This window comes from Sapajus apella, unplaced genomic scaffold (assembly GCF_009761245.1).
Source record: "Sapajus apella isolate SASKATOON/1434 unplaced genomic scaffold, GSC_monkey_1.0 scaffold66, whole genome shotgun sequence".
Lineage (NCBI taxonomy): Eukaryota > Metazoa > Chordata > Mammalia > Primates > Cebidae > Sapajus > Sapajus apella.
The window spans coordinates 11,519,466-11,534,222 of NW_022437006.1; the positions used below are offsets into that span (position 1 = coordinate 11,519,466).

Below are 14,757 nucleotides of genomic sequence, written 5' to 3' on the forward strand. Positions count from 1 at the left end.
ATTTCAGCAGAGGACCTGAGTACGGAAGGACCCTGCAGCTGACCCAGCACAGGGGAGGCCCAGACTCACCTTCCAAGGCAACTCTGGCACCTGGAGATGCTGGATCTCCTGGGAGTGCTGCCCTGGCCCGCAGGATAGAAGTGCAGGACAGTCACCCACGTCTGATATTATTGAATGTGTCTTAGAAGTGCCTCTGTGTGTGATTTCTTTCCCCACATTGGTTAGTATGGTACATACCACATTTGTTCCTAGGCTTTTGTTTAAGTTTGTGGGCAGCCCTGACATCAGCATCACACTCACTGCCTGGCCTGAGCATATTCATCAGACCTCCCAACTAGGCCCACTCATCAGAGTCCCATGCTGTGCTTCTAGTTCTGTCAGCCACACCCCATGCTGGTCCTCAGCCTAGAATACCCTCCCCCCACCCTCCCTGCTCAGCTGTCCAGCTCCTACTCATCCTCCGGCCTCAGGGCAAATCCACCCTCCCACAAAGCCTGAGCTCACCTCTCCAGCCCACAGGATTGCTCCTGTTTATGAACTCAGTTGTGCATATTTGTCCTGTGTGCCTTTGACACAGCACAGTCATCTCTGACCATCTGTTGCTGCCAACATGGTGTCAGTTAACCTCTGCACTGCCGTTTAACTTTTCCTCTGAAATTCTTTGAGAAGGGAACCCTGCCTCATGGGTCTTTTGTATTCTCATCCAATGTGTGTCAAAATATAGCAGTTAGATAATTATCAACCTGTGCCTGGGACCTGCAGTGAATCAATACTAAATGAATCAGGGCACTGGTCAGCCTTCCAGCCCCACTTGTTATTAAAGAATCAGTGAAGAAGGTTAGCAAAGCAGAGGACAGCAAAAATGGGTCTCTGGCAGCTGTGAAGCTCCAGAGTTTATCCGAAGTGGGGGATGTGGGATCTAGAGACTCATCTTGAAGGTACGTTTTCATAACTAATACACTATTTTTTAGCTATATTGTATACTTGTTGGGACCTAATGGAAATTTAGGAGGATCTAAACCCCCAAGCCATCCTTGGCACCACCCCACAAGGGGCAGCCACCACAGGGACTGGACAGTTCCTGCAGTTTCTGAATCCACAATGTCACAGAGATCTCAGCTGTATTCTGCTTTTTTAGGATCCCAAAGTAACCACCTGCCTACACTGTTTGCCAGCTGTGCTCATGTTTGTTTTACACTGCCCAGTAATTATTATAAAATAGAATTACTATTCCACGTCCTCAAACTCCACTGGCTTTGATGAGTGTCTAGAGGCACAATGAGAAGTGGACAAGACAGGCAAACAGCGATAAGGAGGCTCAGAGAGACAGCAAGGGAGTGAGTAAGAGTGAGATCAAGACAGAGACAGGCCGGAGGCCAACCCACAGCTGGCCGCTGGCATGAGGAACCTGGGCTGTTTCTCACCCCAGGTATGTTGGCACAGCTGGGCTGTCTGGCTGGCCTCAAAGACAATGACGGGACAACAGGTCTGGCAGGAGCAGTTCTTTACCCATGATTTGAAATCTACAATCTGTCAAAATTACCATAATTATCGTGCCAAGGTAGTTGGGTTATGGGAAATCCCCCTTTCTCATTCATTCTTTCATTCACCTGACAAATCACACTTGAGTGCCACGCTGTGCCAGACACTGTGATATACAAAGTGAATAAAGGGTGAGCAGCTCAGCGGCTGGAGGGAGAGAAAGACATAAACAAACAGTGTTTACAGTCAGATCAGGGCAGCAGGACATGAAGCTCAGGCTGTTGATTCTAAAGCCAGGCTGCCTGGGTTCGAATCCCAGCTCTGCCACTCACCAGCTGTACAACTGTGGGCAAGTTCCCTGACCCCTCTGTGCCTCAATTTCCCCTATAGATCTAAAATAGAACAAGTAAGAGTACCTTAGCGGGCTGTAGTGAGAATTGACTAAGTTAACACTTGCAAAGTTTGGCTGGGTACAGTGGCTTACGCCTGTAATCCCAGTACTTTGGGAGGCTGAGGCAGGCAGATCACGAGGTCAGGAGTTCAAGATCAGCCTGGCCAATATGGTGAAACCCCATCTTTACTAAAAATACAGGCACGTGCCTGTAGTCCCAGCTACTCAGGAGGCTGAGGCAGAAGAATTGCTTGAACCTGGGAGGCAGAGGTTGTAGTGAGCTGAGATTGCGCCACTGCACTCCAGCCTGGGTAACAGAGTGAGACTCCATCTCAAAAAAGAAAAAAAAAAAAAAAACCTTGCAAAGGTTTTAGAACAGTGCCTAACACATAAGGCCAAATATTTGTTTAAAATACATATATATATGTAGGGCCACAAAGGGCCTAATTATAGGATGGTTAGGAAAGGCCTGAAAAATGAATGTTAAAAGTGTTCTGTGACTGGGCACAATGGTTCACACCTGTAATCCCAGTACTTTGGGAGGCTGAGGAGGGTGGATCATCTGAGGTTGGGAGTTCAAGACCCACCTGGCAAACATGGTGAAACCCCGTCTCTACTAAAAATACAAAAATTAGCCGGGTGTGGTGATGCACATCTATAATCCCAGCTACTCAGGAGGCTGAGACAGGAGAATTGCTGGAACCCGGGAGGCAGAGGTTGCAGGGAGCCCAGCCTGGGCAACAGAGCAAGACTCCATCTCAAAGAAATACAAATTAAAAAAATAAAAATAAAAATTTTCTGAAAAATGACAATAGTGAGAAGGTGGCAACTTATCTACACTCTCCATAGTGTAATATTTCTTTTATAATTCCAAAGATAAGTTTTCATTGAAAAAATGTGTACCCTTAGTATTTCAAGTCTTGGGGATGCCCCTTCGATGAGTCGCACTGTCTAACTCACCTGGTTCGGTGCCAAAAGGAACCAGCTATTTTCTGGGACTGTGGCCTGCAACCTGAGGAACAGTGCTTTGCTCTGGGGGAAGCTAAAAGCTGCAATGGGGCTAAGCTAAGAGCAGCAAATCCATGGCTCAGCCACCTGAGCCTTGAGGTGTATTTGATGAGATTATTCCTAGTTGCCTGGTGCAAAGTCAAGAACCGGAGAAGAGAAACAGAGATGGCTGACCTTCTCTGTGGGCCACCAGAGTCCATCCTGCATGTGCAGGCTCTCCCTCCAGCACACAGGTTGCTCCTACAGGGCTCAGCCCCAGCAATGCTGAGAGGGTGAAACTGGCCACCTACCTCTCCCTCTGATCCCCACCCTGGAGGCCCTGCTTCCCAGAGCCCCTGTAACACTCTCCCACCCTAAGTCATCATCTCTGGACCTTGCCACCTAAAATCCCCTAATGCCATTGCCTCAGGGCTCTTCTTTTTCTAACCTCATTTTAGAAGTGACCATTCTAAGTATTAATTAGAATCTACAATTGGGTCATCAGAATCTTCCCAACTTATATATCTACATAACAGGGGCCTTGTATTGACAACTAGAACTCAAAGAGTAGAAGGCAAGCAGTCATACACTCAGGCAGGCGGCAGGCAGCAAGCTCAGGGGTAGGAGCTGTGACAACCCTTCTAATAAAGTAGAGCTTGCAGCTCACTCTCCCTCCCATGAGCAGCCATGGCTGGAAGCCACCACTGGGAAGATGCTTTAAAGGGCCTGCACCCCCGCCCCTTTTGACACCCTGAGTTGTCGAGTTCATGGACACCGAGAACATAGATCCTCAAACACTTCTCATCCAAATCCCTGTTTCTAAATGGGAAAAGTGAGGCCCAGGGAGAGGAAGGCACTTGCCTTGCCCAGGGATGCTGAGAGACCGAGCCCCCCACCACTGCCTCAGCACATTGCCCACCTATGGGACCCCCCATGCCACCTTACACTCTGGTGGACAGGACACTTTTCTGGGTGGTCAAGTAAGCTTAAAATGTCCTGTTGTCACGAGCCCCTAAAAAGGCACCCTGTCTCTACCCCTCTGCAGGCTAAGGTCATCGCCTAAGTGCCAGGAAAGCCAGCAGTCCAGAGCAGCTCTAGCTGCCTACAACTCACTCCAGCGAGAAAACCAAGACCTGAGTGCTCTCCAAGGGCCAAGAGCATGGCAGGCAGAGTCAGGGTGAAGCCTGAAGCATACAGCTCTCTGGTCCAGGGTGCACACTGATCAGTCTATACACACGCACGCAACCAGAATCCCACACCTCCTAACACAAAAAGTGGGGCCAAGCTCTGAGCTTAACCTTTCTTCTTCTGGGAGTCACAGGCTCCTCCGTGTCCTACCGACTACCACCAGCAGCATCCTCCCCTGATCCCATCAAGGCACCTGCTCCAGGAAGGCCCTCCGGCATGGGAGAGACGACGCTTTCTAAGTGTAGCTGAGTCAGACCTGGCTTCTCAGGATGATCCAGTTTTATCATCACTGGGAGGGATGGTAGTCGCCTGCGCCCTAACCCACGAGCCCCTTCACCCTCAGATGCCAGCAGACTGTGCTGCAGGAAGGCTACAGCTCAGGTCTTGCAGAGTCCAGAATCTGAAAGGAGGGTGCCTGGATTGGCTGCAGCAACTGGACAGGCCTGGGTGGACAGTTACTTAGTACAGATCCATGGCCTGCAGATGTAGGAGGAGCTCAATACTGAGTGTGGGTTGGGGTATTAGGATACATTTTGGAAATACATCTACTTTCTGGCCTATTGGTCTGTGAAAAGGAGAAAGGGGTTGAGGACAACTGCCAGGTCAGAATTTGCTCTGCCCACTGGCCACCATACCTGTCTGCTACTCAGGTGGCTTGTGCCAGGGATGAGTGGAGAGCACCCCCATCTCAGGGGACAGAGCTATGCAGGGATCAGGGGAGCTGGGACTGTAAACCTGTCCTCCAACCAGGGAGCACTCTGGGCCTGAATGCTTGGGGTAAGCACTGACACGCTGTGGCCCTGGAATTCTGCTGCTCTGAACTTTATCCCTAGGCATCTTCTGTTACTGATGGACTTGGCTGCCTGGCTGGGTAATTGACCGCATGAGGGCCAGAACTACCAGTCTTGGTTTTTTTCTTTTGTGGAGACAGAGTCTTTATCCATCAAAGAAAGGATGAGTGCAGTTATAGCTTGCTGTAACCTCGGACTCCTGGGCTCAAGCGATTCCCCCACTTCAGCCTCCCATGTACCTGGGACTACAGGTGCACACCACCATGTCCAGGTAATTTTTATTTTTTGTAGAGACCGGGTCTTGCTTTGTTGCCCATGTTGGTCTCGAACGCCTAGCTGCCCAAAGCATTGGGATTACAGGTGTAAGCCACTGCACCTGGCCTCTGTCTTGTTCACAGATCCCCTCCAAGGCCTACAGTATGTGAAAATGAAAGGATGTGGGAATGGAGACAGGGAAAAAGGAATTTATATGCCTGGGTATAATCCTACAAAAGAAGAAAATGTTGGGATTCAGGGAGCTGTCCTGGGGAATGCCAGGGGCATGGAGAAAGGGCATGGCTGATACACATCCAGTTACTTCATCTGTCTACCCTGCTATTAAGCAGTTTTGTAACCTTGGGCAAACCTGCCTGTGCATCAGTTTCTTTGACTGTAAAACCAGGCTAAAAATATCTGTAGTACCTATTCTGTTATCAGGATAAAAATAAGCTAATGTGAGACAGTATGAAGATGAAAGAGGATGAAAACTCTATTCAGATCTTAACCTATTATTATCATGGTAAATCCTGTGCCTATTGGGAAGGAGAGCAGCCAGAGGCTGAGGGCTGCTGGGGACACAAAAGCCACCAGGCAGGTGTGCCCCCACCCAGCTCTAACTCAGCACTGAATGGAGGGGATGGGGTGCCGGATCTCAGGCTGTGCCTTCCTCTTGTTTGGATGGAGCCTGGGAGAGAGGGGACAGCTGGTTCCAGGCAGAGATGTTGAAGCAGCAGAGGGTGCTGTCTCCCCTAACCACTCCACCCCTTCTGCGGGGAGGGTGGCCCTCTCTGGTGTGCACCCACAGTCAGGGCCTGAGGCTGGCCACAGCCTGCCCCCGGGCCTTCACAGGGAAGTGGAGGGGAAGGGGGAAGAAGGGGGAGATGTGTGTGTAATAATCATCTCCCTTTGTCCTGCCCTGCCCTATAGGACACATATGCAGCCATCCCTCTCTACTTGACCTCCTTTCAGGTAACAGAGACTTCTTTTTTTGAGATGGCGTCTTGCTCCACCACCCAAGCTAGAGTGCAGTGGTGCAATCTTGGCTCACTGCAACCTCAACCTCCTGGGTTCAAGCGATTCTCCTGCCTCAGCCTCCTGAGTAGCTGGGACTACAGGCATGCACCACCATGCCCAGCTAATTTTTTGTATTTTTAGTAGAGATGGAGCTTCACCATGTTAGCCAGGCTGGTCTCGATCTCCTGACCTCGTGATCCACCCACCTCAGCCTCCCAAAGTACTGGGATTATAGGCATGAGCCATTGTGCCCAGCAAAACAAAGGCTTTTAAAAGGACTGATCTCGGGCCACTGCTCCCTTCCCTCATACCTTCCTCTCAGCAGTCCCATGAATGCCTCCTCCCCTCCTGGTCTTCTTGCAGCTGAGACACAAAATGGGAACCCCTGCACACAGCCTGAGCCACTAGAAAACACGAGAGGATGCCTCCCACCCCATGCCACCCCATGCCTAGGCAGTCAGGGAGACAGAAGGCAGCATAGCCTGCGAGCATGAGGCCACCGTAGTGGAAAGAACATGGAGCCTTTCCCCAGTTCTGAGCCTCCTGTCCTCTGCGAGTGGCCCAGACCCCTGGGCTGAAGCTCTTCCAGCTCCCAGAGTCTGTGTCCTCTTGCCTACCCTGGGCACCGTTCTCCTGGCAAGGCCTCTCCCAACAGGCTCAAAAGGTGTCCTGCCCAAGAGACTGGGGCAGCTGGGAGGCCAAAGGGTGGCTACAGGGCGGTCTGGACTGTAAAGCTGATGGTCCAAGGCAGAGGGAGAAGTCTCATCAGGACGTAGATGTGAGACCAGAGGAGACACGCTAGAGGACATGGGCCCACATGGTGCTTGGCTTCTGTTGTGTCGCTGGACTGGGCTCACCCTGGAGTCTAAGAGTGAAGGGCCACAGCTGGCTGGCTGGCTTTTGCCAAGACACCAGCAGACAATGACTTGGAGGAGAAGAAAGCCCCGACTCATCCAGGCTTGAGCCTCCTGTCCCAATTGCTCAGTTCCGGACGCTTCTGTGCCTCTTCTCTGTCCCCACCCACGGCAAGGGAACTGGTTTGGTTACCACTGCCATCTGCTCCACCTGTCTCTCCCTCAGCCTTCACCTGAGGCAACAATGTCCCCCTACCAGGCCCAGACAGCACAGGCCGGCCCGTGGCTGTCCCCTCTGCTGCAGAGGCAGGAGCTGCAGTTTTATGTGTTTGTCACTAAGTGCTGGATGGTGTTCGTCATACCCAGCTTACAGTGGAGAAATGAAGGCAGAGCACTGTTCAGTGACTTGCTCAGATTCACTTAGTGACCTGGGGTCTAAGCACAGCTGTGCTGCCTTCCTGCTGAGGGCTCCAGCCCTTTTGGAAGCAGCTGACCTGTGTATCCATGTCCATCGGGCTGAAGTGCAGAGGGGCCATACTAGCCGCCTCCAGACACCCAAGGCCCTACAGCCTCAATACCTCCTCAGGGTTCATGTCAGGGGCCAGCCGTGAGGTCTCTTTCTGGCCAGACAGGTGCCTCCTGCTGCTGGGACTTGGGGCAATGGTAAGGCAAGAGGGTGGAGTCCCTGGAGCTTCCTGGGTGACAGGAGGGGTCTGGCAGTAGCTGGTTTCTAAGGGAAGTGCTGAAGGGGCAGCGAGGAGAGGACTTCATATGACCAGAGCTTGTGGGGACCATTCTCAACATTGATGAGAAACCCTGATTTCCTGGGAGTCTGCTAGGCCTCAATAAGCGATGGGGTCTCCACGGAAGCTTCAGGATTATTTCTATCACGAGCCACCTCCAGAAGACCCCAGAAGCCTGAACACCACCCAAGAGGCCAGCAAGAGCTCAAGTGTGGAACAGCAGGGGCTGCAGTTGGGAGGAAGCTACTAGTTGTGTCTGGACTATAAAGTCCTATTGAACCACCACAGGGAGCTGATGGTCACCCTGGCTGGCTGCTGACAGAAGCTCCAAGCTCCAGCCTGCCCTGTGGCCCGACCCCCGGATGCACATCTGGGTGGCATCAGGATCTTGGACCCGGCCCTAGCCTGTGCCCAGCATGGGGCTGCTTCTCCTCCACAACTCCTTCCCAGAGGGCGGGGCCTCAGCCTCCCTGCCACGCCCCTTCCGGCTGGCCTGGAACACACTACTGTGTTAATTGCCAGTAACAATAAAGCTCCTTGGGGACCACCACGCAGGCCTGCAGCCCCACCACTTGCCCACTGCCTGCTGTTTATCTCAGATGCTGTGGAAAGAAAAGCAGCAGACCCTGCCCCAGGCCAAGGCCCTGGGCTTGCCACACACGGTACACACATGCCACCCCCACACAGAGCCTCTCTCTGTGTCCATGTCCACTGTGAAAACAAACCGCAGGCCTGGCTGGACCACAAAGCCAGAGGCACAGAATCTGGAAAACACCTGGTGTGGAGAGCTCTCTATTGCACACAACGTCCCAGCGCACTCCATTCTCCACCCACGGCTGGGGCCTTTCTGTCCCCCGTTCCTTGGCCTTGGGTCATTCCCCATTCCCAGCTCGGGTTCACTCCGAGGTCCTCCTTAGCTGCCAGTCATCACAGGGGACCGCTGCCTCCACGCTGCCTGCTCCAGGGCCTCGAGTCCACTCCACAGAGAGCCCTGCCCAGCTGTGGCCAGCCTGTGTGTATCTTGGCCCAGCACACCCCAGCTTTCCTGGCAGCAAGTGCCTGCTCCAGCTCCAGTCCCAGCCCCTCCTCACGGCTCCAGCTCCCGGGAGAGGCGGGAGAGTTCCCGCTGGTTGTCGATGACCTTCAGCTGCTGGACATAAGCCCACGTGCTGGCTGGACTCCGGGTGCTCAGGGACTGCTCCGAGCCTGGTGGGAGGAGAGCAGTCAGGGAGGCACCAACGCCCCTTTGTGGAGCCCAACCCTTCCCCTCCAAGGAACCACATCACCTCAGCCTTCCTGCCCTCTGCCACCCACCAACCATCTCCCATCATCAATTCCCCATGGGTGAGGGGACAGAGAGCCCTGTGGCTCAGAGCACAGAGTCTGAACATCATCGATATCATGGGCTAACGTTATCATTGTCATGTATGGACGGGCCGGGCTCAGTGCCTAGTACATGTCAAGTGCCCAGGATATGGGTAACTATAATGAGGACCCCCTCCGCCCACCTCCCATCACCCACACTTACAGGTGGAAATCCTTGCCACCTGGCTGTCCTCGTGGAGGTGAGAAACTCGGCTTCTGAGTGGTGAGAGAGGCACTGCGGGGCGGGGCGTGGGGTCAGGGAGTCAGAGTCACCCCGGAGCTTCACAGAGGATGTAGGGTGGGGGACCTCCTGCCCTGGGACCCGCCCTCTCACCAGGGTTGTGGCTTCGGCAGTGATGCAGCATCCGCGCGGCTCTGGCCATCATTCGCTGCGGACAACACCGGAGCATGAGCTTTTGCCTGAGAGATAGACCCTGTCCCGCTCTGTGCAGCAGCAGGGAGGCCAAGCTCCCTCTGAACCAAGGGTTAGGGGCTACAAGAGGTGGGGCATGTGTACTTCTCCCCAGCACACCCAGAGGCCCCGTGAGGACCAGACAGAGGACAGAAAGCAGAGGCCAGGAGAGAAGGGCTTAGAGAGAAGAGGGCTGGAAGGGCTCTCGTTGATGGTGAGCTGTCTGAGGCTGGTACCCTGGCAGAGCCTCCAGTTGCAGTGGAATAAGGCAGGACTATTACACATTAAATATTTATCTTCATATTATTTGTAACAAGTTTAAGCCGCCTCCAAGCCCTGCCCCTTCCCAGGCCACAGTCACGTCCCCAACCTGTGTCCATGGCAGATGCCCGCTCTCCCTGAACTCACCATCTTCTCAAAGTTGATGAGATTCTCCACTAGTGTGTGGTTTCCCTCATGAATGAAGGTCATGTCTGCAAAGAGATGGTTTTCATTCATAGGTCCCCAAACTCCTGCCCTCCTGTAGCCCAGAAAAGGTGAAGGAATAATGGCTCCCTTGGGCCTGCTTTACCCCACACTGCCCCTGCCTCGCCCCATACGGCCCCTGCCTCTGGCCCTGCCAAGCCCCAGCAGCATTTCCTTGTATCTCTCGGGCTCCTTACACAGGCCCTCAAAGGCAGCCCTTATTTGTCTGGTGTTTTAACTCTTTCTCCAGCCTGGGAACTCCTAATTCATCTCTGCACTCCTCGAGGAATCAGCACGTGAGCTGTAATCTCTCCAACAGTGTGGGTGCACACACAGATAGGCATGAGATGGGGGAGGGTGGCAGGAAGGGGGAAATGGGGGGAGAGAGGCAGGAAGGGGGGATGGAGGCAGGAAGGGGGAATGGGGGATGGAGGCAGGAAGGGGGAATGGGGGATGGAGGCAGGAAGGGGGATCGGGGATGGAGGTAGGAAGGGGGAATGGGGGGACAGAGGCAGGAAGGCCTGTTACCTTTAAGAAGAAGAGGCATGAAGGGGATGACAGGAGGGGAGAGCTTGGCGAGGGCCAGCCGGTACACCCGGTGATTCCATGAGGGGTCCTAGGGGAAGAAGCCACACTGAGGGTTTGTACACACCGTAAGTCACCACAGACCCCAGCCAACCAAGGAGGAGTCACAGCAGGTGCAGAGACCCCAGCTCAGCCTATCCTTAGCCCAGGTCTTACCCAGGCTCTGCCGCAGGCGAGCACAGGACTTCCAACCTCCCATTAGCGCTGAGAAAGTTCACAGTGGTTACTCACTGGAGCCCCAGTTTCTGGAAAAGTCTGTCTCTGCCATCCCTTTGTCCCTTTGTATTCCTCTCTCTGTGTCCCTCCCTCTCTCTGGAGAGTAAACTCCTTTGAATCCCTTGAGCCTCATGAGATGGATTTTCTCTCAAGAGTTCCCAGGCTATGCTGATGAAGCCCCTCTCCTCTGCTTCTTTCCAGAACAGTCAAAATACTCAAAAGTTCCTGGAGGTGGGAGGTACCGTCCCCAGCTCTTTCCTCACCTCTTCTAGAAGCCCTGAGGAGCTCCTGAGGGGCCAACAGGCCCTGGTGCACCAGAAGCACTCCATGCCAGGCCCTCAGGCTTTGCAGCCCCTGACGCTGCCCTGGCACCTCAGACCCCAGGACCAGACGCCCACATGCTCCAGCTTGGGCTTCACACAGGATCTCCTGCCCCCATTCAGACACACATTGAGGGCCAGAGGGCACCGTGCAGCCCCCACCCTAGCACTGAGCACCCCTTCCTCAGCCAGCTCCCCAAATTCACAGGCCAGAGGATCTAGAACCTGGGCCGAGGTTGGGAACCCTAAAAGTGACAAAGGACGGGCAGAGGAGCTTCGGGTAAGCCAAGAGTCAGGGTGTCTGGAAGACAGGGCTGAGCCCAGCTGATCCTAGCAGAGCCGGGCCTGGCAGGGCCGAGACTCACCAGCAGCCTCTCCAGGGCGGAGTACAGCTTCCGGACTTTGTGTGGCAGCCGCTGTGAAGGGGAGGCAGCTGAGCAGCTGCTCGGGGGAGGTCCAACCCCAGCCAGCACTCCCAGGATGGGGCCGTCCAGACCACACCTACCTCCCAGGTGTGGGCTAGGCGGCTGATGGCCGAATTGCTGAGGCCAAACATGATGGCAAAGAAGGAATTGAGATTCTTCTGCTCCTTGAGGCTGTGAGCAGAAGAGCCAGAGACCCTCAGGGGAAGGGAAGCAGCCACACCCTAGTGTTCCCAAACTACAGTGAGGCCAGACTGCACAGGGACCCCAGATGGATGGGGTGGGAAGGCAGAGACTCCAGGGGACCCAGGGAACAAATAGGGTGGCAGATTCAGCAACATACAAAGCAAAGAGGGGGCGCTTAGGACAAGGTAGCCCAGGGACTCTGGCCACGCCCCACCCGCTGGCCAGGGACTCACTGGGCAGCCAGCTTAATGAACTTCCTGAGGAGCTGGGCCCGGGGGCCGGGCACCGCGCAGAGACACAGCTCCGTGGCCACCCAGTACTGCAGCTCGTTGAAGCGACGCATGAAGCGCTCCAAGTTGGCCGTGGTGATGTCCCGCAGATGCTGGGGGCCCAGCACGTAGTGGATCAGCTCCACCTGGGCGGGGGCGGCAGGAGAGGTCAGCAAGTGCCAAGCAGAGCCAAGCTGGGTGCCTGCTGCCTGCTTTCCTCCCCCAGCCCTGCCTCCCGCACCTGGTGGATGCTGTTGAAGAGGCTCCAGTCGTGGTCCGTCAGCTGGCCTGCCAGGTCCTTGGCGCTCACCAGGTCCAGCCCCTCAGCAGAGCCCACAGTGGGCCCCAGCTGCTCAGGGTGTGGGGTCTGCGGGTGGGAGAGCGCTCAGGGAGCAGCCTGAGGCATCCAGGGAAAGGCACAGGGTAGGGGAAAGGTTGGGGCAAGGACTGTATACTCAAGGTAGGAGGAGGGTTAGGAGGGCAGGAGCAGGGAGTGGAGGGTCTCTAGGGGCTATAGCAGCTGGAGGATAGGGCTCCCCAGTGCTAAGATCCCTGCTTTTGGGCCCCTGTCTCCTGGGGAACCCTTAACTAGGGCGGGTCCTCTTTCTCCTTGGGAGTTCCCAACCAGTGCTACCAGCCCCTGCCCTCCATAATCTTGGGAATCTCCCATCAGCTGAGGCCCACTCCATCTGCATGCTGAGGCAGCAGAGCCAGGCCCCTCCTCCCTCTTCTCCCTGGGACTCTCCCCAGAGCTCACCCCTGCCACCTCAAAATAGAGCTCCTCCCTGGGCCCTGGCACCCTGCCTGGTCCCTACCAGCTCATGCACTTCCTGTGGGTTGACAACAAAGAGCCGCTCATTGAGCCCCAGAGATGTGGCCACACCACGGGCGTCTGGCTGCAGGCCAATGGCATCTGCAAAGACAGCAGAGGTGGCCTGGGTTGAGGAAGGGAGGGAGGCCAGGGACCAGCTGGAGACCAGGGTGGAGGTGCTGTTTGGGAGGCGGGGTTGAAGTCCTGGGTGGGTGCTCAGAATACACACGTGCATGTGCCCACACAGCTGCACTGCTCAGGGAAGCACATCCAAGAGGATGAGAAAAGAGTCTTAGTGAGTCAGGAAGAACCTGGGCAGGGTCTGAGCCTCCCTCAGCCTGGTAAAATGGAGACAATAAGACTTGCCCGGACTATTTCATAAGTCAAATAAAATAATGTATATAAATAGTGGCTGTAAGTATATGCTATGTATAAAAGCCCTCTGAAAATTGGGAAGTGTCTTGCATAAGCCTTGGTGTTGATTTTTATCAGCTCCTCATGGACTGGGGCTGTGTTTCAGTCCCCAGTGCCTAGAGCAGTGGCCTCCAAAGTAAGGTACATCAGATCATCCATGTGCCCGGGAAAAATGAGCTCTTCTACTTATGTTTCTTTTTCCTACCTGCTTTGCATTTCTACTTCGTCAATTTCTATTTTTGTCTATATTATACTAGTGTGGTAATATATGTGTATTACTTATAAACAAATATTCACACTGTGGAGTGGGGTTTTAATTAAATATTGGTTATTGACATGGGTGTTGATCCAAGTGCTTTGGAGATCAGTGCTCTAAACAGTGCCTGGCACATAGTAGGGTCTCAATAAACATGACCTTTGGGCAACTGCAACTCACCAGGTGGCCAGCAGAGGGCAGTGCTTCCCAGGGCAGGGTGCACAGGTGACCATCTTACCCCACTTCCTGAAGGGAGAGGGCTTTTCTTTTCTCATCCCCACCTCTTGAATGCCCCTAATTCTCGTCTGCCCTGGGCTCCAGCTCTCAGGCGCGTGCCCTCCACAGAGAACAGTGATTTTGAATGTTCCAGGTTCTCTGGAGGCCCCATCGTATCCTGAGTCCGCCACGTTCTTAGCACTGACTGTGGCAGGCCCCGTGCTAAGTGCTTTACACAGATTAGCTCACTTAGTAGCCACTACAACCCGGTGGGTAGATAAAGTTACAGCCCTCATCTGACAGGTGAGGTAATGCAGGCTCAGAGAGGTTAAGCAACTTGCCCAGCATCACACAGCTAGTAAATGGTGGACCTAAGATGCCTTCACGGGTCTGGGAGTCCACAGTCTCTGCTCTTAACCATCACGCTGACCTGTCTTACCTGCTGTGGTATATCCAGCTCCAAATATATATCACTGGTTTACAGCTGACCCTCAAAAATGTTTGCTGAGTGACTAAAAAAAGGTCAGCTACTCTCCTCTCTTTCTTTATTTTATTATTTTTTTATTTTTATTCTTTGAGACAGAGTCTTGTACTGTCACCCAAGCTGGAGTGCAATAGTGTGATCTTGGTTCACTGCAACCTCTGCCTCCCAGGTTCAAGCGATTCTCCTGCCTCGGGCTCTCAAGTAGCTGGGATTACAGGCTCCCACCACCACATCTGGCTAATTTTTTGTATTTTTTAGTAGAGATGGGGTTTCAACATGTTAGCCAGGCTGGCCTTGAACTCCTGACCTTGTGATCCGCCCGCCTCAGCCTCCCAAAGTACTAGGATTACAGGCGTGAGCCACCGTGTGCAGCCACCAGCTATTCTCACTGTGTGAGCTGAGAAATGGCTCACGCCCTTTTAGCCTCAGCGTTCTTGTCTGAAAATAGGATAAAAGTACCTGTATCTCATGAGATTGTTACCATTTCAGATTAAATAGCTAAACACAAATGATGATAATAAAATACCTATGTATCACTGTGTGCCAGGCACCATTCTAAATGCTTTCATGGATGTACTCATTTGATCCTCACAATCCCTCCAGCAGGCAAGTCCTCTTACTATTCCCA

At 53.7% G+C, this 14,757-nt stretch overlaps 1 protein-coding gene across 7 annotated transcripts in view; it reads right to left on the bottom strand.

Moving 5' to 3' along the window:
- Nucleotides 1–14,757, bottom strand: part of RAPGEF3 (Rap guanine nucleotide exchange factor 3) — a 44,046-nt gene that overhangs the window by 12,425 nt on the left and 16,864 nt on the right. For 3 of the 7 annotated variants that reach the window (XM_032248406.1, XM_032248405.1, XM_032248411.1), the window contains 10 exons: nucleotides 12,764–12,861; nucleotides 12,190–12,315; nucleotides 11,913–12,094; nucleotides 11,577–11,667; nucleotides 11,437–11,487; nucleotides 10,479–10,566; nucleotides 9,894–9,958; nucleotides 9,408–9,493; nucleotides 9,237–9,308; nucleotides 8,479–8,914 (listed from right to left, as the gene is read on the bottom strand). In XM_032248406.1, coding sequence (XP_032104297.1) covers nucleotides 8,605–8,914; nucleotides 9,237–9,308; nucleotides 9,408–9,493; nucleotides 9,894–9,958; nucleotides 10,479–10,566; nucleotides 11,437–11,487; nucleotides 11,577–11,667; nucleotides 11,913–12,094; nucleotides 12,190–12,315; nucleotides 12,764–12,861 — 1,169 coding nt within the window. In that variant the 3' untranslated portion in view covers nucleotides 8,479–8,604. Of the gene's footprint in view, nucleotides 1–8,471; nucleotides 8,915–9,236; nucleotides 9,309–9,407; nucleotides 9,494–9,893; nucleotides 9,959–10,478; nucleotides 10,567–11,436; nucleotides 11,488–11,576; nucleotides 11,668–11,912; nucleotides 12,095–12,189; nucleotides 12,316–12,763; nucleotides 12,862–14,757 lie in introns of those variants that run through there. The other 4 variants (XM_032248408.1, XM_032248407.1, XR_004259957.1 and 1 more) reach the window with 3 other exon arrangements.